The sequence below is a fragment of the Acipenser ruthenus genome, chromosome 5 (genome assembly GCF_902713425.1).
Source record: "Acipenser ruthenus chromosome 5, fAciRut3.2 maternal haplotype, whole genome shotgun sequence".
Taxonomy (NCBI): domain Eukaryota; kingdom Metazoa; phylum Chordata; class Actinopteri; order Acipenseriformes; family Acipenseridae; genus Acipenser; species Acipenser ruthenus.
The window spans coordinates 71428628-71455242 of NC_081193.1; the positions used below are offsets into that span (position 1 = coordinate 71428628).

A 26615-nucleotide genomic window follows, 5' to 3' on the forward strand; every position below is an offset into this window, starting at 1 on the left:
ATTTTGTAGTTTCTTTGATTACATGATGTAGACAAAAAATCTAAATTGTGTTCACACATATAGATAGATAGATAGATAGATTAGTTGTCTCAATCCTTAAATTCTAGGTGCTGCAAAACTTAGCTGTAGCAGCAGCAACACTCTGCACTGGTCCTAAAGGTTAACATAAACTTACATACATTAAAAAATATGTATAAAACAGTATAGTAGTCCTACTTTATGAGTGAACATACAAGTGTGCAGTGCCATCTAGTGGAAAACACATAAGATTGACAAAGGGATTGTGTGTTTTTTTTACTTTTAACCCTTTGCTGCCGACGCGATGTACTGTATTTTATTATTAGTTTACTTCGTGTGTGTGTGTAAAGAACATTATTATCAGTTTACTTTTTTGCTGTGTGTGAAAAATGATGGAAAATCTTTATTATTATTAATTGGTATTTAGCAGTTGTATTATGAGATACCAAATAATACAGCCATATTATTATTTGGTATCTCCTGTGTTTCTCACTGTAAATACACCCAATATCAATCAAACCCTTTCTGTGTGAAAATGGGGCATAGGTAGACACTGGAAGTTTGACATTTCTAGGAGTCCCACTGGGGGATACCAAATAATACCGCCATAGGCTAAGATATTGTTAGCTGTCTAATTTGGTATCCCGTGTTTCACAATACCAATCTTGTGTGAGCGTACTGTATATAAAATAAATATATAAACAAATACGGTATCTGTAAACAATAACGTTATATGTAATACATTATGTATTTTTTAATATCATTTACACGACTCGTGTTTATTCCAGACAGAACAGCACAAGCCACAGAGCAACAACATTCGTGAAAAATTTCGTGATCATTTACTATTTACTTTCAACTTTCAAGTTTTGAAAAAACACACACACACACACACACACACACATATATATATAGTCAATTGGAAAGAGGTTGAAATTGGCAATTTTATTATTTATTATATTTATTATTTTTCATATTTCGATATTTTTGGGAGGTGTAGCTCATATGAAAGAAAGAAAAAAAATCATCCCACAACAAAATTACATCTCTGGAAAGATCTGCTTAATGCCTTTCTGTAGGTGTATTGGGTTTTAATTTCTGATTTAAGGTTCCAAAACTACAAGCGTTTAAACACAACGTGTTAATATTTATAACCAAATATGTTCATTCCCCGTAGGAGCATAGGGTTACGTGGTCCCTACTGAAAACCATTCAATTCTAACTATATACTGTAATTAAATCTTTTATTAGCACACGGGAACAAGAAAAGTTAATTTATTCCCGGCACCAAGGCCCTTTTTTACAACATAATTTCCCCATGATGTCATTGGAACCAGCTACCGGAGAACTTCAGGACTGACTTGCCTGCCCTAAGCACCATGTTCCGGACCCTCACCTAAATGCACTATCCTTGCACTACTATTATGTTTCATATATATATATATATATATATATATATATATATATATATATATATATATATATATATATATATTAGAAAGAATAAATATTAATCATTCCTAGTCTACTCTAAATACATACAGCACCCACTCGATATATCGCGGGTGTCGGGGTCCAATACAAATCCGCTGAATATCGAGGGCGTGATATAGCGAGAGACCCATAGAAAAACAAATAGGCTAACAAATACTGTACAACCACTCCCTCGTTTTATCGGGGCGTCAGGGTCCAGTATAAATCCTCTACGCAACCCGCTTTTTCTCATTTTTCGTCTAAAAAGCAGCACCGCTTTAATTCATACTGCGGAGGGTAATTGCTTCTCATCAACTTCAGTCTCCAACTAATTTCATGAGTCTCTCCATTCTCAAACCCGCTACATTGAAAGAATCCATTGCCAACATAGGAGGCTTGTTGCTAGGGCGCTGACGTCACTGTCCTGTGACTTTTGCTAGTGCATTGCTACCACACGTGAACACCTCGTTGGCTAAAATAAAAACCGCTTCAGCAAGTAGATATTTAATTTGCTTTGTGTTATTGTGCAATGCGTGTGTATATGATAACAGTACGATATTAGTGCTTTGTTTTTAATTGTTTTGTATATTTTTGTTTGTGATGTGCAGTACAAAATAAAACGAACAGTAATTAATGAAATTGTCTATATGTATATTGCAGCTAAGGCATGCGCAGTTAGACTGTGAAAATGGGGAGCCAACTCCAGGACCGCGAAATTTTCGAATCTGCAGTATAGCGAGGGGCGATATAACGAGGGGTGTGTGTATTAAGCTTGTATTGTAACCCTGTACTGCTCTGGAAGTTGCCTTGGATAAAGGCATCTGCTAAATAAACAAATAATAATAACAATAATAATAATTCTAACAGGTGGTGACCTGAGAGCGAAGCTTATGAAACATTTCCATAAATCTTACCTGTTATTATTATTTATTTCTTAGCAGACGCCCTTATCCAGGGCAACTTACAATTATTACAAGATATCACATTATTTCACATTATACAGATATCACATTATTATTTTTTACATACAATTACCCATTTATACAGTTGGGTTTTTACTGGAGCAATCTAGGTAAAGTACCTTGCTCAAGGGTACAACAGCAGTGTCCCCCACTGGGGATTGAACCCACAACCCTCCGGTCAAGAGTCCAGAGCCCTAACCACTACTCCACACTGCTGCCCACTTCCACTGTTGTTCACTTCCATTCACTGTGTAAATCTCCCATGTGAAATTTAGAAAAAATAGCAACTGTATTTGTATCTTATCTAACTGGTAGTACTACACTTGGTTAAATACATTTCTCAGTTTGCTTGACTTTATGTTAGGAAGTCTTTACGTTTCACTTTTATTTTAAAACAGAAACGAAGCTTGAGAGTGCTTAAAATACCTTAAATTATATAATTGTTTTGTAATAAAAATACCAGGCCCGGTTCTGCAAATGTTGAGAGAGCAGTTTCCCCATAATGAAAAATATAGGCCCAGTGTTTTTTTTGTTTTTTTAAAAGAGTTTATTAAAGACTGGAGTCAGCGCTCTAGATAAGGTTTTGGGTCATTGAGTACTGTTCTCTCCAATTTAGAAACTGTGAGTAAAATATATTTTGGGTGAGTAAAATGCAACATTACTTTGAAGTCATGAGTACTTTCAATAAATACTGTAAATACTTTAATGCTAACTTATGGGGTATGCATTAACTACAACCTTACATGCAATGTTATTTTAAACTACTGTACCAAAACTCGGTCTTACAATAAAAAAACAAAACAACAATTATTCTTATTTGCTTTATTGACCACAAACAATATCACTGCAGATAGAATATATTTAACAAAAGAAATGATAGACCTTGCTATAACACAGAATATTGTATTTGTTCTATAGATTTACCTTTCAGAAATTTGGTTGACAGATAGGTAAATTGGTGGGTTAGATTGAGGGGGGACTAAGACATTGGCAAGAAATCTAGAATCCACAATCAATAATCTAGTCGCTTATTCACCATCACAAGCATGCATTGCAAGTGAGTGGATTCAACCATACGTTTTTATTTTATTTTATTTAAAAAATTGTCTGATTGGTCATGTGTTTCTGGCAATTCCCAGGCAGGCCGCAATTAGTTGTCCTGGCATTTTTATAATCCATTCTCTAGCTACCGCATGCAGTATATTATCAATTGACTATTGAGATGCTGGGAACCAACAAAGTATAAGACGCTGGATAACATGCAAACTCAAGCTGTACAGCAAAATTGCTATGCATATTCATTACGCATTAATTTTAAATATCATACATAATTCATATTTTATCAGTGCGTAAAACATCCATTACTCAGCTTATCTGGAGCACTGACTGCAGTAAAAGTGTTTGAATGTCAAGGCTTTACATAGGACCTTCAAGCTTTAAATGTGTTTAGCTAACCTGTACAAACAGATACAAGTTCTACAATCTTACTAAACGTGCCACTGAGAAGTTACCATTTAATGAACAGAACAGAATTTAATGACTAAAAAACTACGGAGACAATCTCACATGTTTAAGTGATTTATCTCCCATATTACACTTAAAAAAGAGCAATTTACCTCTGTTTCGACTAGACCCCAATTAGCACTAATGTTGCACTTTTAGGTAAAGTAGACCAGGATTAGTGTTAATCAAGGTCCCGTGATCTTTACTACACCGATGCCATTCTCATTGTCCATTTGAACCATTCATATTTCATACCAAAATTCTAAAGTATAGTACTAGGATATGATGATATTCTGTAGTGACCCTATTTGCTGAACACTGTTATATTGTTGGTACACAGATTTGTGCTCATTCTTTTACAAAATCAGTCAATAATTCGGTCTATCTAAAGGCCACACTATGCACTATGCAATTTCGGTGCAATCCGATCGCATGCAATCTGAATGCGATCAGATTGCATTGAAATTGCATAGAAATTGCGCCGTGCAATCGGGCGCCAAGCTATCGACCCCGGGCTCTATTTTCATGCAATCGGATGCAATCGCCCTCGTCAAGTATCTAATCAGTGAGCAAGTACGAGTCACATGACAACCTCGACGGCGACATCAGGAAGGAACTTGAGGAGAAAAAAAAATCAAGTTCCCGCTGCGTCTGTACTCAGTTATACACATGAAACTGGTAAATTAATAAAAAGCTATAAAGCTACATTTAGAAGTATTTTGTCAACACATTCGGATTGCATGCGATCGGATTGTACCGGAATTGCATAGTGTATCGTGGCCTTAAGATGTCACAATAACCCTCAATTGGATTGAGATCCAGGGGACTTGTCTGAAATAGGTGTTTTTGTTTCTCTGCTGTTCCACATGCATGTTCTAGGTGGAGAAAGTAATAGTACTTTCTGATGCTTCCATGCATTTCATAAAATAGTGAATTAAAATCACACAAATAAATATATATATATATATATATATATATATATATATATATATATATATATATACATATATGTGTGTGTGTGTGTTCCTGAAGCTGTAACTTTAACATAACCTTTACACTATACCATACAGGGATGGAAATAAGCTTCAGATTATATAGCAGTTTGATCCATTCCTTGTTTTACTATGAGTTTAATAAGACATGCCTGAGTTTGCTACCTATATACTGTGGCTAATCAAGCTCATAGTAAAACCTGGAATGGATGAAACTGTTATGCAATAGGAGTCTTATTTCCATCCTATTATTCCATCTCACAGTTCACTAATTAATGAACTAATTAACTCCAATACATATATAACATTTAAATAAATAAATAAATAAATAAACAAAATTCATTCAAAAGTTGTGCATGCTGATGCACTGGGGAGGCCAAATCAAGGCTGATGCTCAGAGCCAGCATTGCATGATAATATAAATATAAGTTTATAATAAGTTTATAAGAACATCTGACGTGGCGGCAGAAAGAGTGGTGGAGTGTTTTATTCACTGATGAATGCTGTTTTGCCCTTAACAGACCTGATGGAAGACAACGTGTGTGGAGACGTCGTGGTGAGCGTTATGCTGACTGTTGTGTTGTTCAAGCCAACCGGTGGGGCGATGGAAGTGTGATGATGTGGAGAGGAATCTCCTTTAACACAAGAACACCTTTGGTGCAGATTGAGGGCAACCTTACTGCTCAGCGATACATTGACAAAGTCCTTGAGGCAACAGTTTTTCCATTCCTGCAAGCCAATCTGGAAGTGTCGATTTTCCAGCAGGACAATGCCAGACCACACTGTGCTAGGATTACAATTGCACGACTTCAAGAAAACAATGTCAAGGTCTTGCCGTGGCCAGCTTTTTCTCCTGACCTATCCAATAGAACATCTGTGGGACCAAATTGCCAGTGCCATCCACAGGAGACAACCGCGACCAGCCAACCTTCACCAGCTGGCTGCAGCTGCACAGGAAGCGTGGCGGAACATCCCACAGTAGTCTATCCAGAGGCTGATCACATCTAGTCAACGTTGCCAGGATTGTGTTAATGCTCAGAGAGGTCATATCCGATACTAATTTTGCAATGCATTCATTTTGACAGTGTGTCACGTTTCAGACTGAAAACTCATCATGATTCTTTGATCTGTATTTTTTCACATTTTCTGTGATTGTGTTTGATATCTATGTTTAAAATATTTGATTAAATCCATTAGACCTGAGTGTTGCATTTCTTTTGTGCATTACTATATATATATATATATATATATATATATATATATATATATATATATATATATATATATATATATACTGTATATATGTGTGTGTGCGTGTGTGTGTGTTTTGCTAAAAACACATTTCAGTACATATTCAAATACAAGCCATTTGTTAAAGAATTAAAAAAATAACATTGAACGGTACAATCGATCTCCTGAAGATAAACTTTACACCTTTACAATTTTTAAAAAAGATTTGAATCGCCAATTATTTTTCTTATTGTCTCCACAATTTGGTAAGCCCAATTATTGTTTATTTCAACCCGGCTCACCGCTGCCACCCCCACGTTGACTCGGGTGGGATGAAGACGGACACATACTTGTATGTCCTCCAGAGCATGTGCCGTCAGCCATCCGCTTCTTTTCACTCTGCAGACCTGCCATGTAGCCACCTCAGAGCTACAGCATCGGAGGACCACGCAGCTCTGGGCAACTGACAGGCAGGCCTGCAGGTGCCCGACCAGTTTACAGGGGTCGCTGGTGCGTGGTGAGCCGAGGACACCCTGGCCGACCAAAGCCCTCCATGGTACATCGTAAGAATGTGGTGCACGTACCAAAACATGATCCGTGTAAGGTCAAAAAATGGTACGCTGTCAAAAAGATGTACGTTTGTATTTCAAGTCTTTTAATGCATATGCATATGTACCTGTTCTTTTTTTTTTTCATTTTTCAATATATACACTGATAGCGGTATAGCCTACAGTACAATGTGAAGCAAGACTATTGAATAGGCTACTGATGTATGCCTGCTTTAAATATATACATTTCAGAACCAAGTTCATAAGTTGCTACAGACCTTAATATTGTATTAAAACAATATGCAGATTTAATATTTTCACATTTTTACATGTGATTGTGTTCCCTCAATTAAACAGATGGATAGAATATATAATAATTGTATTAAATGAGATGTATGTGCATGCTGCCTGTGTGTACTGTATACCAAGGACTCAACATTGGATATGTTATGTTGGCTACAGGTAGATAATACAGTGTGGAGATAAAACAGTGTTTGCAGTATACCTATTCACTCTATACAGGATTGTTACCATGTAAATGTAAGCTATGTTAATATGTACAGTTGACCCTGGCTCTAATGGTATCAGAGTGTCATTTAGTGCGACGATGTGCCATTCGTTTTTCATCAGGGAAGTCCAGTGGGTATATTTCCTGACTCCCCTCACATAGAGATTATGACATAAATGTGACTGAGGCAAGTCATGGAAATTTGACACCAAATTAAATTCCCCTCATTCTTGACCTTTTCAGGATCCTTCACTTTATGAAGCCTAATCAACATGTTGACCGTCCGTTAAACTTCACTGCAGTCCAAAAAAATACCGAAACACTTTGAAAGCACCTATACAATATCTCCATTACACTCACTCATAATATACATAAAGCCAAAGACAGTATCAGTTGTGAGCATTCTTGTAATTATTCAAGATTATAGTGCAAATATTGATGCATGAAATGCGTAACAAAAGAGTATACAGAATATATATGTTTGCACAACTACAGTATACTGTACTGCATCCCTATGATAAAAACAAACACACAAACAAAACCCGTGTGGACTCCACTTGGAGAATTGCTGGGAACCAGGCTACTACAAGCAGCTTTGGGAGTCTCCACATCGGAATAAAAACAAGTGGGGTGGTTTTATATAGGCCAAATGCAGGACTATCCCTTTAAGGCACTGAATGAGAAGGTCTTCGGCAGAGCGCGAAATTTATCAATGGAGAGAGGTGACACGTTACGAAGCACCAGTGGTACAGATTTACTGGAACCCTGAAAAAGCTAATTAGCGGGAGGGTGTGTATATGTTCACATAATGTGGAAATGTCTGTTATTGTTAGTTAAGGGAAATACTGTGTTTATTTATATTAAACATGTATATTGTATTGTTGCAAATATATAATGTAACACATGTGAGGCGGCAGGCCCCTGGTGATAATGTGTACCTGAAACCGCCACCATTCTCTGTAAAAGATTATTCAACCATCATTATACAGGATTTCTGTCTTTTACCTGCTGTATACCTCTCTCCAATACTGCTCAGTTTTTGTTGTGATCTTAGTATAGCCCCATAACTTTAATGCCTATTGCACTTTAAAATACACATGATAATAATTTTAAAAAGTTATAATGACGCCTTTTAAAATGAGCTCTCCAGCGTTTTTTAAACGGACACCTCATTATTTATTTCGGACAACCGTCAGTCTCCAGTTTTACCCAACAATACCATGTGTCGCGGCTGAGCCTCCTATAAATTTGGTAACCTTAGTTAACTGGTATTTCTTGTCTATTTATTAAATATACTCCCACCAATTTATTGGTATACTGATAAAACCCACATATTTCAAGGTATTTTATTTTATTTTAAGATACCAGTTTTGTACATTTGTAAATGTAATTAGCATAACTGCAACTACAAACCGCGAACTCACGCATAGCTCAGTATCCGGATAAAACAAGCGATTGGCTGTTTTTTCTTTGCCATTACTTTCAGGTTGCTAGGCAGCCATCTTGCCACCTCTTTGCCTTCCTTCCGCCTGAGAGTGACTCAGTCCCTTTTCTCCAACGGAGATGGGAGTCCGAAAAGATCCGAAAGGGCGGAGGGAGGAGGGAGATTGAGGCGGAAAGAGACGATGTTCAACAATTCCCCCCCTCTTCAAAATGGCTGCCGTGTCTGCTGCCAGTGCTACTCAGCTTGGAGAGTGACTCCGATTCACCCTTCCTTATTCCTTCTCACTTCCAACGCAGCCTCCGATACTTTGAAAATAAATCTCATTTGCATTTATTCACCTCCCCCATCTCCTCCTCCTCCTCCTCCTCCTCCTACCTTCATCGTCCATCGGGTTTTTTTTTTCAAAACAACCAGCTTCCAACACTCCTCTAATCAATCAACAATTTCCAATGGTTTGAATACACTTTTTAATGAACAATGTGTGAAAACTGCGCCGAGCTGGTGGAGGTTTTAAATGAAAGTAAGTAAACCATTAACATTTTAACGTTTTCAAACCATATTTTTGTGCTGTTTCGTTTTTAATTTATTTTTTTAAATGTTCACTTTTTTGCAGTTTCTGTCTTTACCACTAGTACTGTGACTACTAGGCCTAAAAAGGAGGAATTTATAAATATTCCATGTACCGTATCACGAGAGGCCTGGATTTCATTTAGGACAAACAGCTGGGAGATAAATTATTGACTGTTCTGAAATCACCAATTTATGTTTTAGCGGAGCATTTTACGCCACTGACAAAAAGTTACATGGGAACGCCAATATCAGCTTGCCATAAATTAAAAGTTTGTTATTTTCTGTTTTCATTTTAATGGCTTTAGTATTATTCAAACTATATGCAATGGTTTATGAAATGCATGTTTTTTTTTATCGATTTAATTAAAGTCTGCAAAAACACAAAAGTGCAGATTTGTTGTTATTAAGTCAAATGTAAGTAACGTAAATAACTGTCCATTCAGGTGCACATGCAGTCAGTCGACTAGGCATCAGTCTGCAACATTTTCTGTTGTTATTTTATTAATAAACCGCAGTGCTTACAGTGCTACTTAAAATATGTTTTAATAACTTGAACTAGTGCAAGAAGCACCACTGGTGCAATATACAGTACTACTAGTATGTTTTTTTTTCCTTCGTTCAAGGCCCATTTTTGTCATTTGCATTAAATATTTTTCTTTCGGAATTACAGAAAGCTACATTACTTCTTAAATGTATTTTTTGTCCAGAAACACACATTTCGGTTGAACTAGTCAGTTGTTTCTTTTCTGGTCCGATCAATTCTGACAGCAGGCCCTGGCCTGGCTGAGTGTATGCAACATGTCAAACTGAAGTGGGGAGACCAAGCTAGCTGTTTTTGACCTTAGCTGCACAAGCAGGTTTAGTGTTTTTTGGTTAGATTATTCGGGGTGGATTGTTCAGTAATTTGACTTGACAGCGTTTTCAGACACATCTATATATTATGTACAGTATCGAGAGTCCAAATGTTAAGTTTACCGTGAGATACAGGCTATGTGGATACAATATTGTGAACAATGATCTTTGAATAATATGTTTTTAAAGCAGTCTGACTTGGGTGAGAGAAGGGGCAGCCATCTTACTGTTATTTATTACATGACGAGTTACAATACAAAGATCACTCACTTACTACATGTAATTATTGTTTTTTAGATATTATAACATGACAAACATATACAATCTGTGTGGATATTAACAGCAAACTTGTATTTTTTTAAATGATACATAAACATTGTAAATTGAATTTTATAACAGAATTGCTGCTATTTATGATTGTTCAAAGTTTATAACTTTTACCTTTTTCAAACCTCACTTTTTTTTTTTTTTTTAGCATTTAGTTTTTTAAATAAAATATATTGCTTTAAACTGGTAATAACCAGGTGAGTAAAATGTTCAACCATTTGACTGAATTTTTTCTAAAATGGCTACTAAGGTTATTTTTAGATTATACTAGATGGAAACATCTTTTATCTTTAAAAACTGTGATTCATGGCTGATTGTTTTTATTTTGTATTTCTATGGGACAGATAGCCACTGGGTTTCTGTTGTGATTTAGTACTGTATGTTGCTATTTCTAGCACTGGAGGAAGACTTCCTGTACTACAATAGTTAAAATTAAGGTAGTTCATCATCAGGCGCAAAACAAGTTTACCTCCAGTACACATGGGGTCAAGTAGGGTCTTATTTACAGAGAAGCCACATGGCTAGTCGCTTGTGGCAAATGGGGGTGAAATAAATTCATGAAAGTTTGAACCAAGAGTATAGTTTGTAGTTGTCCTTAAGAGCCTAAACCTGAAGTTGTTACTAATGGCATAGCATCAATTTAGGAAGTGCAGGTTTGATTGATACACTTTGACTATTGTAGAACCTTTTAAAAACAGAACCTCTGCTTTGCAACATAATAAGTATTATCAATATACAGAATGTCCTTTGATGATTTGATGATCCTCGATGTGATGATCATTGATCAGTTACACTTTCTAATTGAAACAAAATGTTAACTTTTTGTTAACATAAATGTTTGGTATTATCAATTAGTTTTGAAGTATGTGGCACTTACAAGGTAGTAGGGGGCACCAATGTCATCAAGGTGCATTCAATCAATTTTCTTTATATAGCGCCTTGCATAGTGGACCACCATCACAAAGTGCTTTACAAGATGCAGTAACAAGAAGAAAATCCATAATACTTTAAATACAGATAAATGCATAATACATGATATACAGTAAAAAAAACCCAAAAAAACAATGCATAATACATGAAATAGTAGCAGCAACACAGCAGTTAATAGCAGATATCAGAGCATGGAAAGCAAGAGAGAACAGGTGGGTCTTGTGGAGAGGGGGTGTGTGGGCTCGGGGTGTCCACCCTCCCACTGGAAAATTTAGAACAATTGATAAAAATGGTGCATTCTGACACATTTTTGCATGGTTTAAGCATGTGCTAGAGTAGTAGTGGTCTGCTTGTAGTGTCTGACAAAGTACTGCATTAGTGCAATGAAGGAGCTTTATTTCAGCACTGCTCACAGCAAGTCAAGATCAACAAGAAGAAAAATGGACTTTATGATCTTTAAGTCCACTGCAATACAAGCCTGGCTGAAAAAAATAATGATTTGCTAAGAAAAATCGATTAAATACTGCAAAATATTCTCTTTCACTCAATTTAAATATACCCCTTACTGCTTTAAATAACACAGAGTAGTGTGCAAAACTTTGGGACCACCCCACTAAAAATTACCTTTGGAAGCTATAAACAAACTGGAATGTAAGCAAAGTTTGCATTCTAAAGAAGTTAAGTGCACAGATAGCTGAACTATGGAAGAATGCAGTAAACATCCATATATAATTATTATTATTATTATTATTATTATTATTATTATTATTTGTTTATTTAGCGGACACCTTTATCCAAGGAGACTTAGAGGCAGGGTGTGTGAACTATGGAGGTTAAGTGACTTGCTCAGGGTCACACAATGAGTCAGTGGCTGAGATGGGATTTGAACCGGGAACCTCGTGGTTACAAGCCCTTTTCTTTAACCACTAAAATATCACATTGTTTCTACATACAATTACATTATTTTTTTACACATTATTTTTACATACAATTACCCATTTATACAGTTGGGTTTTTACTGGAGCAATCTAGGTAAAGTACCTTGCTCAAGGGTACAGCAGCAGTGTCCTCCACCTGGGATTGAACCCACGACCCTCCGGTCAAGAGTCCCTAACCGCTACGCCACACTCCTGCCATAATTGTAGCAGGACGGGGGTGTGATGACGTACCCAAACCAGGAAGTTGACTGACACAGGACTGCGAGTTGAAGCGCTGGTGCATGTTTTTATTATAAATAAAAGGTTTGAACAAAAACAGTCATGCACCACAAATAATCAAGACAAAGTCCCTCACCCAAGTCTTGCACCGTCAAGTTTTTAACTGAGTTTTTAAATCTATACAGAGGAGTGTTTGTGTGTCTCTCCATGTGCCCCCCCTCCATTGTCCATCTTCTCCCATCCTTGACGGAGGGTTGGTCCATAGTCCGGCGCCTTCAAGTCAGGACCGAGACCTAGCGACAGGGGACCCAGGCACAGTGGATGGGGTGTCAGGAGCGCAGATAGGCGATCAGTCGGCTGCAGCCCCAGGCAGAGGTGCCCAGGTTGAGGGATCCAGCTGCCAGTCAGCGGGCTGTGGGGGATGTGGTCTCCTGACCTTACCCCCCCCCCCCCTTCTCTATAGCCATCAGCTCTGTTTTCTTGGGCTCCGGCAACAGGTAATCCTGCAGCAAAACTGCCACTTGTAGAAACAAGTAAATAATCGCACCACAAATAACAAACAATCAAGACAAAATCCCTCACCCCAGTTTTGCACTGTCACAGTGAGTTTTTAAATCTAAACAGAGGAGCGTTTGTATCTCTCCATGTGGCACCAACCCCCCCCTCCCCTCCTCCAAATTGAGCTTTTAGGTCCCCTTTTATCTCATGTGGCTGTTCCCACTTATCTAATTTGGGAACAGCCACATTCTGGCATATATTTGGCAGGGATAGGAATTAACCCCATCCCTGTCAACCATCACCACCAACATACAAACAGAGCATTTACAAGCAGGGCTCTCTTCTGCCCTGCCACAATAATCAACAGTGTAAATAGTGTCTTTCAGAGATTATCCTTTCTATTGCCTTTCTTCTTAAAGAAGACAGCTTCTATATATGACATAACTCCCCCAATATCTCATAACAAAATAATGTTGTTTTTTTTTTGGGGGGGGGGGGGGGGGGGGTACAATAATACCTGAAAATAATCGTAATATTTTGAAATAAAAGTAGCTGATCCAAATATTGTTTTAGATGGTGGATCGCGCTGGTCACCGGCTTATTTTGAAAACCCAGAATGCAGTTAAATTTTAATCCTCAATAAAATGATCAGGCTTTCCCCATTGGATCTTACACTTCTTCAAATTGCCTTGTATCTAAGGTACTTTAGGGCTTGGTACTCTGGTTCAAAGGACTAACATTGGCTTTCCATTTGAATGATGTTAAATTAGTTCAAAGAAATTACACACACATGGGAAATAAATTGCATAACTTTGTTTTGAAAGTTTGATAATCTTTCCTTCTTTGGCTTTAAAAAAAACAAAACTATCTGGGAATAATTTAAAATCCCGTGCAAGTGTTGGTTACCAGCGTTTGTTAATGCTGTGTTGCTACAGTATTATAAAATATTAAACAAACGAAATTGAAAATATGTGAGGATATTCTTAATGTTGTAATAGCTTTAAGACTCTATTTTTGAAAAAAACAGATCAAAGAGAAATGTTTTTAGGTTATGAGGTCTCATGACAAATATTTTGCTATCAGAATGCAGCAAATGGAATTAGTTTTGCCATTGACTCTCATCAGGACTCGAAATCTGTAAGTCTTGTGACGTACCGGACTCTGCCTTCTCTTGATACAGACCACAGCGTAAAGGCTCCCACTGAAAACCTTGAGCAAAGCAGCCTGTCACCTAATGAGTGATTTAGGTTGAAGTCAGACTCGAAGAATAAATAAATAAAATTAAAATCCAGGGCTTTAAAAAAAAAAGTAAAAGACCAAATCTCACCTAGTCCTGTGTAAAATCCTCAACTCTGTCATGGATTTTGTCCACACTGGTATTTTCTTATTCACTTGTTGCTCTCTGTCGTTGATTGTACCTACTGCGTATGAAGTACAGTATGTAATCCGATGTTGATATAAACAGGCATTTCTTCATTCTCGTAGGGATTGGTTGGTGTGATTCTTCAAGGCCTTCTGTACACATTACTAGAAAATGGCACCCATGGTTTGTACAGCACTGAAATTGAGTTACTATGTCAGTAAGCCTTTTCACTGCTAATTCTTTTAAAAAATATTGGCTAAACAGGAAAGCATTGTTTTAATGCTTTGTTCCCAATACTCCACCAAGATGACTACATATGGATAGGGCTGTGTCAAACAAATGATACTCATCGAATATTCGTTTAGAAATGTAATTGAAGGCTGTTAAGAATATTCAGTATGCCCTTATTTACATCTCATCTCATTGTCATTCAGGGAACCCCCCCATAAAAAACGCATAATGTTTGTTTTGTTGTAAGACTAGAAACAGCTTAATAGGGTAAAGCCCTCTTATGAGGGTTCTAGTCCTATAAAAATTCACAAAAATCTTTTTTTTTTTTACAGTAGCTTCTTAGAAATGGTGCGCTTTTTTCAGAACACTCTGGGGAACATTATAAAGTACTCCAGAAATCATTAAAAACTTATTGCTTTTTTTTTTTCAACACTATATACAGTGCCTTGCAAAAGTATTCAGACCCCTGACAAATTCTCTCATATTACTGAATTACAAATGGTACATTGAAATTTCGTTCTGTTTGATATTTTATTTTAAAACACTGAAACTCAAAATCGATTATTGTAAGGTTGACATTGGTTTTATGTTGGGGAATATTTTTAAGAAAAATAAAAAACTGAAATATCTTGCTTGCATAAGTATTCAACCCCCACACATTAATATTTGGTAGAGCCACCTTTCGCTGCAATAACAGCTTTAAGTCTTTTGGGGTAAGTATGTACCAGCTTTGCACACAGTGTCGGAGTGATTTTGGCCCATTCTTCTTGGCAGATTTGCTCCAGGTTGTTCAGGTTGGTTGGACGACGCTTGTGGACCGCAATTTTCAAATAGTGCAGATTCAGATTCTCAATGGGATTGAGATCAGGACTTTGATTGGGCCGCTGTAGGACATTCACCTTTTTGTTCTTGAGCCACTCCAATGTTGCTTTGGCCTTGTGCTTGGGATCATTGTCCTGCTGAATTTCCTCCCAAGCTTCAGTTTCTTAGCGGACTGAAGCAGGTTCTCTTGCAGTATTTCCCTGTATTTTGCTCCATCCATTCTTCCTTCAGTTTTAACAAGATGCCCAGTCCCTGCTGATGAGAAGCATCCCCACAGCTTGATGCTGCCACCACCATACTTCACTGTAGGGATGGTGTGTCTTGAGGCATGGGCAATGTTAGGTTTGCGCCACACATAGCGCTTTGAGTTTTGGCCAAAAAGCTCTATCTTGGTCTCATCTGACCACAAAACCTTTTCCCACATCGCAGCTGGGTCACTATCATGCTTTCTGGCAAACTCCAGACGTGCTTTCAGATGGTACTTTTTGAGTAACGGCTTCTTTCTTGCCACCCTCCCATACAGGCCAGTGTTATGCAGAGCTCTTGATATGGTTGACTGGTGCATCATTACTCCACTCCACTCTGTAGCTCCTTCAAAGTGATTGTTGGCCTCTCAGTGGCTTCTCTCACAAGTCTCCTTCTTGTTTGAGCGCTGAGTTTTGAGGGACGGCCTTTTCTTGGCTGTGCCTGGGTGGTGTGATGCAGCTTCCACTTCCTGATTATTGATTCAACTGTGCTCACTGGGATATCCAAACACTTGGATATTATTTTGTACCCTTTCCCTAATCCTATGCATTTGTATTATTTTATCTCTAACTTCTGTAGAATGCTCTTTGGTCTTCATTTTCCTTCAGATTCACAGCCTGACCAATGATCCTTCAACAGTGGGGTTTTAATCCAGAAAATGTGACAGCAACTTTAATGGTTCACAGGTGGAGGCCAGTGGTAAGGTAATTGTGTCCTCGTTAGGGCAATTTCTTTCATCGGTGTAAACTGGGAGCTTCCACAGCACAGGGGTTGAATACTTATGCAAGCAAGATATTTCAGTTTTTTATTTTTCTTAAAAATATTTCCCAACATAAAACCAATGTCACCCCTTACAATAATTGATTTTGAGTTTCAGCGTTTCAAAATAAAATAGCAAACAATGAAATTTCAATGTACCATTTGTAATTCAGTAATATGAGAGAATTGGTCAGGGGTCTGAATACTTTTGCAAGGCACTGTATATATATATATATATATATATATATATATATATATATATATATATATATATATATATATATAATATATTGGTGCCTTGCAAAAGTGTGTGTGTGTGTATGTGTGTATATATAATATATATATATATATATATAATATATATATATATATATATATATATATATATATATATATATATATATATATATATATATATAATATATTTTTAAATAAAGTATTTTTTATTATGTATTCTGCTTAGACATACATGTATAAAAACGTGTTATTCTATGACCTGAGGGACCTTGCAACACTTCCTGAAAGTTTTGTTGAAAAATATTGATGTTTGGGCAGATTACAAGACATTGTTTCACCTGAGTGATTGCAATGACATAATACACGTTTATTCTCGGGGTATTTATAAACAATAATGGACACTACTCTCGATTTTATTTTCGATTTTATGAATAAATAATAGTTATTCACTCCTTTATTATCAATAAGGAAAAAAAAAACATATCTTATAAATTCAGTTCATGAAATATTATCTGCTTCTATCCACTCATTTCTTGATATTTATAAATGTTATAAAATATTAAAACACATGAGACATAATAAATGTTCTAATATAGCTATGTCTGATACATCGGATTTACAATATTTCTCTGTGTCTTTCTTACCTCTAAACAAGTTTCTCTGAAGCAGGGTGTCTCTCCATGCTGCCAAAACTGTCTCTGCCCTTTAGACACTAAATGCCCCTCTCAGTGATGTTGCATGAAAAAACAAAACTATCAGGAAGTAAAATGTAATCCCTCCCCTATCCAATGATAAGTGTTTCAAGCCTGTACTGCAAAGTATGGTGGCCCTGCAAGTCATCAAAACAAAGTGCGTTTTTTCTCGTTTTACGCGATCGCGGTCCTGGAAGCCCACTTCAGTATGATCATGTTAACACAATCCCGGTCCTTAACTCTTTACACTCAGCCCTATTTCCGCCTGTTTTTCACTGTTTTCATTTATGTGTTTAACTACTGGATAGTTTGTACTGTATGCATGTAACTTGTATCAAATGAAAGGCCACAAAATTTCCTTTTATATTATGCAAGTTGCAATTGGATCAGGCATACTACAGTGCCGTGAAAAAGTATTTGCCCCCTGTCTGCATTTTTGCATATTTGACACTGAATGTTATCAGATCTTCAACCAAAACCTAATATTAGATAAAAGGGACCCTGAGTGAACAAATATTTGATACATATTTCATTTATTTATTAAAGAAAGTTATGCAACACCCAATGCCCCATGTGAAAAAGTAATCGCCCCCTTTAGCAGCAATAACTGCAACCAAATGATTCCTGTAGTTATTGATTAGTCTCTCACAGCGCCGTAGAGGAATTTTGGCTCACTCCTCCATGCAGAACTGCTTCAACTCAGTGACATTTGTGGGTTTTCGAGCATGAACTGCTCATTTCAGGTCCTGCCACAACATCTCAATGGGGTTTAGGTCTGGACTTTGACTAGGCCATTCCAAAACTTTAAATTTATTGTTCTTGTTCTTCAACCATTCTGATGTAGACTTGCTTTTGTGTTCCGGATCATTGTCTTGCTGCATGACCCAGCTGCGCTTCAGCTTCAGCTCACAGACGGATGGCCTGACATTCTCCTGTAGAATTCTCTGATACAGAGCAGAATTCATGGTTCCTTCAATGATGGCAAGGCGTCCAGGTCCTGATGCAGCAAAGCATCCCCAAACCAGGACACTACCACCACCATGCTTGACCGTTGGTATGAGGTTCTTGCTGTGGAATGCAGTGTTTGGTTTTCGCCAGACATAACGGCCCATGTCGGCCAAAATGTTCCACTTTTGACTCATCTGTCCATAGAACATTGTTCCAGAACTCTTGTGGATCATCCAGGTGCTTTTTGGCAAACTTGAGACGAGCATTCATGTTCTTCTTAGTGAGCAATGGTTTCCGCCTTGCTACTCTGCCATGAATCCCATTTTTGCCCAGTGTCTTTCTGATGGTGGAGTCATGAACACTGACCTTAGCCGAGGCGAGAGAGGCCTCCAGATCCTAGGATGTTGTTCTAGGGTTCTTTGTGACTTCCTGGACGATTTTACGCCTTGCTCTTGGAGAGATTTTGGCAGGACGGCCACACATGGGAAGATTCACTACTGTCCCAAACTCTCTCCATTTGGATAATATGGCTCTGACTGGTTCGGTGGAGCCCCAGAGTCTTCGAAATGGCTTTGTAACCCTTTCCAGACTGATAGGCATCAACAACTTTTTTTCCCGGATGTCTTCAGGAATTTCTTTTGTTCGTGGCATGATGTTCCTCTAGAACCTGTGTGCTGACAACTTCACACTGATGGTAAGGGCCAAAGTTAGTCAGATTTATATTGGGCAGGGCTGGCCCAAATCAGGCCTGGTTGTTAACCAAAGTACTCAAACAGCTGACCCTAATTATCCCTTTAATTGGGCTGAGTTAACTGGGGGGGGGGGCAGTAACTTTTTCACACCTGAAGATTGCATGTTTGATTACCTTGTACACCAAACAAATGAAAGAAGCACCAAACTTTGGTGTCATTTTTTCTCTTACTCCCTCTATATACTACTACAACCCACAAAAATATCTGACCAAATACAATGTGAAAAATGTGCAAAAATGCAGAAAATCAGAAAGGGGGCAAATACTGTTTCACGGCACTGTATATGTGGTAGAGATGAGAATATTAAAAAAAAAAAAAAAAAAAAAGTGCTAACTGCCCAGGATTTTGCCAGGTTTTACACTGATCCAGGATCAGTGATCTATATCCCAGTCCTGAAAAACCACGTCATCCGCATCAAGGAGGTGATTGACATGATGACTGTTCGTATTACAGGTTTTAGGTAATGTATCCGTGAATACCTTGTTCGTCCTGTTTGACTCAACATTTGCCTCCACATTTGCCTCCTGCCATACTGTAGGACAAGTTCCTTAGAAACAAGTTAACATTTGTTCTGTAGTGTAATTCTGATGCATTCTGTGGCCTTGGTACAATAGCACACGTGATCATTTTAGAGAGACATAAAAACATGCCATATACCGGCAATGAAGTGTTGAAATGTCAAATATCTTATTTTCTATGGTCTAGCCTTTGGATACTGTGTAAATTATAGAGACCACATTTTTACAGTTAATTTTAACAGTATGACTGTGTCTGCAAGCACAAGCCATAAAAAATAGCCTATATCCTAATTTAACAACATAGCTAATCCATGGATTCATGCAGGGCTTCCAATTCAAAAGTCCCCCCTGCGAACATGGTAGCTTATGAAGCTGAACTGAACCTCTGCCATGTGGTTTTTCAGGGCTATTCTTGTGATTTGCAGACATACTTGCACACAGACATTGGCAGGTGCCTTTTAAGCTATTGATTATTATAGGATGATAGAACATTTGTTAAGCAAGCATATTGACGATTGTCATCTCAGTGTTTTAATTGTGTAACTATTAGTTTGTCAAAGAAACAAATTAAAATCCAAAGGATGGATCAGGCAGAAACAGTTTCATTTTGGAAAAGTACTGTTACAGCTTTTAGTCTCATTCGCAGGCATGTGAGTAAACACTGAATTTCAGCAGAATATAGTCCTGCTGGATTTTTATGTTCTGTGGCTTTGAATTGCTTCTTGCAGTTTTGATTTGATAAACAACCCTTACAGGTATTGTTTTTCACTATTACATGTATTGCATTCAGATATGTTCATCACATTTCATTTATTTTCCTTCTAAAAATGTTGGTGAAGCTTGTAGAAATGAGTAATCCTCCAACTTTCATTGCCACTTTGGGTGTTTGTTCATTTTTGAAATTCTTTTTTGCAGTATCAGATGCAGATAGCAGTGATGGCTTGCAGCTAAAAAAGGATCATGCTCTTAGGATATTTAGTTACATTAATTCTTGGACCCAAAGGTACGTTTTATCATTTTACTATTCTGAAGTTTATTTGTATCGCTGGCATATTTTTTTTTTTTTACCACTGCACATATCTTTAATTCAGACACATGCTATAAGTATCAAGACTGTAATATTGTCGTCATTTAAATCCTTAAAATAGGGCCATTCCTGGTGGTTTGTATAATTTTCTGTTTGTTTAGTTTTCATAAATTTGGTTACAGTTTAAACAGTGACTGTTTTAAATCATTTGTTAGTCCCATTACTGGTCTTCAGGGATCAAAATAAGACTCACCCATTCCAGGTTTTACTACAAGCTTGATTAGCCACAGTGGGTAACAGGCTCAGGTGTGTTCTATTAAACTCTCCATGGAGACAAGTGGAATTTCTGGTATGTGAGGCTCTGCTTAATTACACAGTACAGTAGAATTATGTATAGCAAATGTAGCTTAGTTCAGGTAAATTGTAATTATTCACGCTTTTGTTGTATTGGTACATGCTATCTACAATTTCCTTTTAGATGTAACAATTTACACATAATGCTGTAATTCAAGTCCAAGAACATCATTTTTTTTTTTTTTTTTACTTTGTTTTCTTGCTCTAGTTTCTAAATACATGTGATTTTGTCTACAGGCAGTGTCTGTGTTGCTTCAAGGAATACAAGCATCTAGAAGTCTTTAACCAGGTGGTTTATGCACTCATAAACTTGGTAGTCGCTCAGGTTCAAGCGCTTCAGGACCAGCTTTATAAGTCTTGCACTAATGATACTGATTCCGATTGGGCAGACGTGACTCAGCAGAGTGATGAACCTGTTAATGTGGAAAGAGATTCCAATGAAGAAGATGGGGAGACTGAAGGACAAAAGACAACAGAGAGCAAGCCGGACAGCTCAAAGGCTTGTGGGAGAACGGGGGATGTTTCAAAGAGCCCTGATCCCTTTAGCGCTTGGAATACAGAGGAGAAAGAAAAGCTGCTGTTATGTGTGGCAAAGATCTTTCAGATCCAGTTTCCTTTATATACTGCGTACAAACATAACACTCATCCTACAATAGAGGTAGGCTGTACTGCACTTCACATTGAACATGCTTGCTTCAAATAGCATTCTTTTAATGCAAGTTATTTATTTATTTATTTATTTATTTTAAGTGTAATTAACATAATTTTGTTGCTCCGTGTGCTATGAATGGTGGATAAACGTGGCTGGTGATTGACTAACCTTTTGTCCTCTTCAGGAAGTGCTTTGTAATTATTCAAGTAAACAGTACATTTGTTAGGATTTTTTTTTTTAAATTGCCATTTTATTCTGTTGTGACTTCATGTTTTTAATATAGCTTAGCTAATGAGAGAGAGAGAGAGAGATAATTTGTGTTTTTTTCAAGCAGTGACTTAAAATATTCAACCACCTTGCTAGTTTGTGATGCTAGGAGGTGGGAGGCTGGTTGCCCGTTTTATGGTGACTGCCAAGACTTGGGCAACATTCAGGGGTAGGAAGGTAAAATAACACTGGGGGGTTTGCACCGCTGATGTTTTGCTTAATTAAATATTTTTGAAGAGAGGATAATTCAGGGATTTATGGGCACTAAATATCACGGATAACATTTTGGGGATTCCACTACTCTTGAGTTGACTTGCTCATTTAAATAATTTGCATAAATTTGATGGGACAATGGTCTATACAAGGATATCAAGTATTTAGTAAGCAAGGCGTAACTGGGGAAACTAATGTCCCACCCCCAATGTTTTACACACAGTTTTATCTAATTGGCTCGATGGGAACCTCCTTAGACAATTCACTGTCTCCAAGGCTTTTTGGCTTACTGGTTTGTTTGCTACAGTAAAACCTGTCTAATCCAGCCCCTCTACATACCAGCATTTTGTGTAATTCAGTGTAATTTTTGGGTCCCAAACAAATCCCTATTGAAATTAATGGTGTGATAAGTCGCCTTGGATAAAGGCGTCTGCTAAATAAACAAATAATAATAATAATAATAATACAATCCGGAAACTGTCTATTCTGGAATTCGGTATGATTTAAGTCTGTTCTGCTTAAAAATAAAATTGTAAATCTGACTGGCACCTGGTCATGTGATTAAAAGCACGTATAACAAAACAAAAGCAAGACGATGCATATATGCTGTATTCACACGTCCGCACAACAAGGTATCTCTTGAAAGCAAATGTGTGCTTATCAAACATATAGTGAATCCAAATTTTAGAGGGTCACACATGGTTTTATCGCTTACCTGTAAAAAATATTCCAGAATGTCAATAGTGGATTTGTCATTCTAGTATTCCAAAATAAACCTGTAAGCAATAAAAAATGCAGTTTTGCAGGAGTATAGCTTAAAGTACATGTAACTAATAAATAGGGCTGTGTTCGAAGGTTCATTCCCTATCCAGGGGTTCGAAGATTGTTTAACCCTTTGAAGGTTCGTCGGACGTTTTTTTTTTTCTTTTCTGTTAACAGAAACTCTTTGACAATGTGTGAATACTATAAATCACACATTAAATGTCACTCGCATGCAAAATTCGATCTTTTGATTTGTATAATGCATATTACGTAAACAAAAGTTGTTGTATTAAAATCCGCTACAAAATCGTTATACGTAGCAACTCTATGGTGCCGCTGCCGTGTATGGAGCAGGGTATAGTATCCAAAGCACTGGGGCGGTACGGTTGTAGTGCTTTAGTAAAATATGTACTGAATATCTAGTGTACAAGACAGTGTAAGAAAAGTGCTATGGTAGAATATGTTTGAAACATACAAAATAAAAAATAAAACGAATAATTTTAATTTCGAAAACTGCACCGTCGGTTCCTCCCCCCTCCAGCTAGTGTTATTCATTCTCCACCTCACATGCAAAACGTTGTATAGCGTAAGCTATATTGAAAGAAATGTCTCGAAACCCTTCTGTTTCTGATTTTTTTTGTTAAATGCCCAGACGAACAAAAAAAAAGTTGAGTGCAAACTGTGCAAGTGACTTGTATAATGGAGGTATAACCAATCTCTGGGGTCATTTGACAAGTGTAAGTTCATATTATTATTATTATTATTATTATTATTATTATTATTATTAATATTTTTAGTAGTATAAAATGTGACTGATAACCTGCTTGAAACGGTGACTGTTAAATAAAGCTTTGTTTTGCCGCTGCAGTTGTGCAGTGCAAGCTTACTGTGTTTATCACAAACATCTTCAATTACATGTATTTTTATTTAAATTATAAAAACATGATTACTGTTTTATATAACGTATTTTTAAACTACATGTGAATGTTTTATTCCATTTATGTGGATTACACGTAAAATAGGATTTTCAGTCAAATATAAACAAGTAGCTGCGGTGACGTCACCAGTAAATTATGCAAATGAGTACCATTGAAGGTTCGAACCTTCTTTCGGTAATGTGTTGCACTGAAACATTCTAAATGTTTGCAATCTATTATCTTTAAAAGAACAAACTCCCAGAATCTTAAACATTGTCTCAAATTTGAGGACGAATCACTGCTTTTCCTATGACCAGAAGTAGTAGAGCACTGAAATATCTGCAATGACTGTTTGGTAAATTATTATTCTCTAACAGCTTCAAATAAATTACCATTAAAAAAAAAATCAAAATTACTTTTACCATAATACAGTAACACATAGGAAAATCAGAAATCAATTAAATTATAGCAATATATATTAGATATGATTTACTGGAATTAATTTAGCAGCATGTACTTTAATTCAACACTGATTCACGACTCATTCAAATGGTTGTTTATCGTTAGAGAAAATGTGTAAGAAATCTACAATTTTTACAAATTGCATAATTTAAGGAAGCAGTGTGGTCCAGTGGTTAAAGTCCAGGGCTTGTAACCAGAAGGTCACCGGTTCAAATCCCACCACTGCCACTGACTGACTCACTGTGTGACCCTAAGCAAGTCACTTAACCTCCTTGTGCTCCATCCTGCGGAAGAGATGTTAAATCAATGTCCTATTGTAAGTGACTGCAAATAATGCACAGTTCACAGCCTACCTCTGTAAAGCGCTTTGTGATGGTGGTCCACTATGAAAGGTGCTATATAAAAATAAATGTATTATTATTATTATTAATACTGAAGACCAAAGGATACAATTCTATAACTATTTTATGCTTTTAAATGTAAAGACACCTTTTTTTAATCAACATATGACAAATAGGCAAATTAAATGAATACCCAGTTTCTAGTTAGTAGTGCAGATCCATTAATAAACCTGTATGAGGTCATGTGATAAATGCATAGTTTGCATGATGTATCTGTATTAGTCTTCAAACATTTGGATTGTGTATGTCCTGTTCATATCATTTGAATTGTGAAAGGGGCAAAGTAATTGCTTAATGTCATGGCACCCTTTTCTGAAGCAAATGTAATAGCATGTTTTCAGAGAGAAGTGGTTTAGAACTAGTACTCAAACCAATAATTTAACAGCTCTTTCCTGCAAGTTGTTTAGGGTTTGCCTAAAAGTGTAAAAATGTCAAATTATTTTACAGAAATGCATCTAAAACCAAGTGGTATTATTTTTTATTTCAGGATATTTCAGCTCAAGAAAGCAATATACTAGGATCATTTTGTGACATGAATGTAAGTACATTTTATTGTATATGTAGGTCACATTGCTGATCCAATAGTAATAATTATGGTGTATAGTAACAGTACGTGGTGATCTAGAAATGTACACTGATTACACCTCCATTACTCTCTGTTTACTTGACTTGAACTGTATATTTATATTATATATTACCTTTTTTAAGTGAATATATTCTAATGCAGGGGTGCCCAATCCTGGTCCTGGAGGGCCGGTGTCCTCCTGGCTTTTGTTCCAACTGTCCCCTAAATTACTTAATTGGACCAATCAAGCACTTATTAGAAGCTTAATTGGTCCAATTAAGCAATTCAGTGTTCAGTTGGAACAAAAACCAGAAGGGCATCGGCCCTCCAGGACCAGGATTGGGCACCCCTGTTCTAATGTATTCATTCCAGTTTTGACTGTTTTCTAAGTTGGTTCAAACTGCTAAAGATGGGGAATCTTTTTTTTGTCTTTTTTTTTTTTTTTTTTTTTTTACTGTTTTGAATAATAAATATTTGCATTGATATAAAACTCTTTCTCCTCTTATTTTACCAGGATGTAGAAGTACCTTTGCACTTGCTTCGTTATGTTTGCCTCTTTTGTGGCAAGCATGGCCTTTCACTCATGAAGGATTGCTTTGAATCGGGAACCCCTGAAACTCTGCCATTTCCAATAGCACATGCTTTTATAACAGTTGTATCAAATGTGAGTAACTTCATCTTCATTTTATAGTTCTGTGTTGAAAATCTACTCCATTCAGAAGATTATCAAAACAATACACTACAGTGTTCTACAAACACTTAATGAACTGGTTTGGTGTGTTTTCTTTAACAGATCAGAATATGGTTGCATATACCTGCTGTTATGCAGCATATAATACCCTTCCGGACCTATGTAATAAGGTAAGATGTCTACAAGTAATTAATGGTGGGTGATATTTGTGTATGATACAGTATATTGGTATTAATATTTGTGTGTGATGTTGTATGAAGAACAATGTACAGGGAATTAGTTAACTTGGATGTGTATTCATTTTAAGCATTTGTTTTTTTTTTAACCCAATTATGGTGTTTTGATTCCTACTACCTGAAATTATGCTCTTCTGTGCAGTAAAAGAAAATGACATGGGAGCAGACAAGGGCAAATTGCTTTAGTTGTTCCAACAACTGAGGGAGGCCCTCTAGTACAGCACCTTTGGGCTTCACAGCGGAGAGGAGAACTATGTGCTTTGACAGATATTATATTCTTGTTCCAGGTATTTATGTAAACTGTCGGATCAGGAATTAAGGCAGAGTGCGGCTCGCAACATGGCAGATTTAATGTGGAGTACAGTTAAGGAGCCCTTGGACACCGCTTTGTGTTTTGACAAAGAGAGCCTGGATCTTGCTTTCAAATACTTCATGTCTCCCACTCTAACAATGCGGTTGGCTGGTCTGAGCCAAATAACTGTAAGTAT

At 36.9% G+C, this 26615-nt stretch overlaps 1 protein-coding gene across 4 annotated transcripts in view; it reads left to right on the forward strand.

Moving 5' to 3' along the window:
* The first annotated feature begins 8810 nt into the window (after nt 1–8810).
* Nucleotides 8811–26615, forward strand: part of LOC117402889 (ubiquitin carboxyl-terminal hydrolase 34) — a 76344-nt gene continuing 58539 nt past the window's right edge. For 2 of the 4 annotated variants that reach the window (XM_059024454.1, XM_059024455.1), the window contains exons 1-7: nt 8811–9198; nt 20496–20583; nt 21199–21619; nt 25123–25173; nt 25715–25864; nt 25994–26061; nt 26415–26607. In XM_059024454.1, the coding sequence (XP_058880437.1) occupies nt 9156–9198; nt 20496–20583; nt 21199–21619; nt 25123–25173; nt 25715–25864; nt 25994–26061; nt 26415–26607 (1014 nt within the window). In that variant the 5' untranslated portion in view covers nt 8811–9155. The remainder of the gene's footprint in view (nt 9199–20495; nt 20584–21198; nt 21620–25122; nt 25174–25714; nt 25865–25993; nt 26062–26414; nt 26608–26615) is intronic. The other 2 variants (XM_034004490.3, XM_059024456.1) reach the window with 2 other exon arrangements.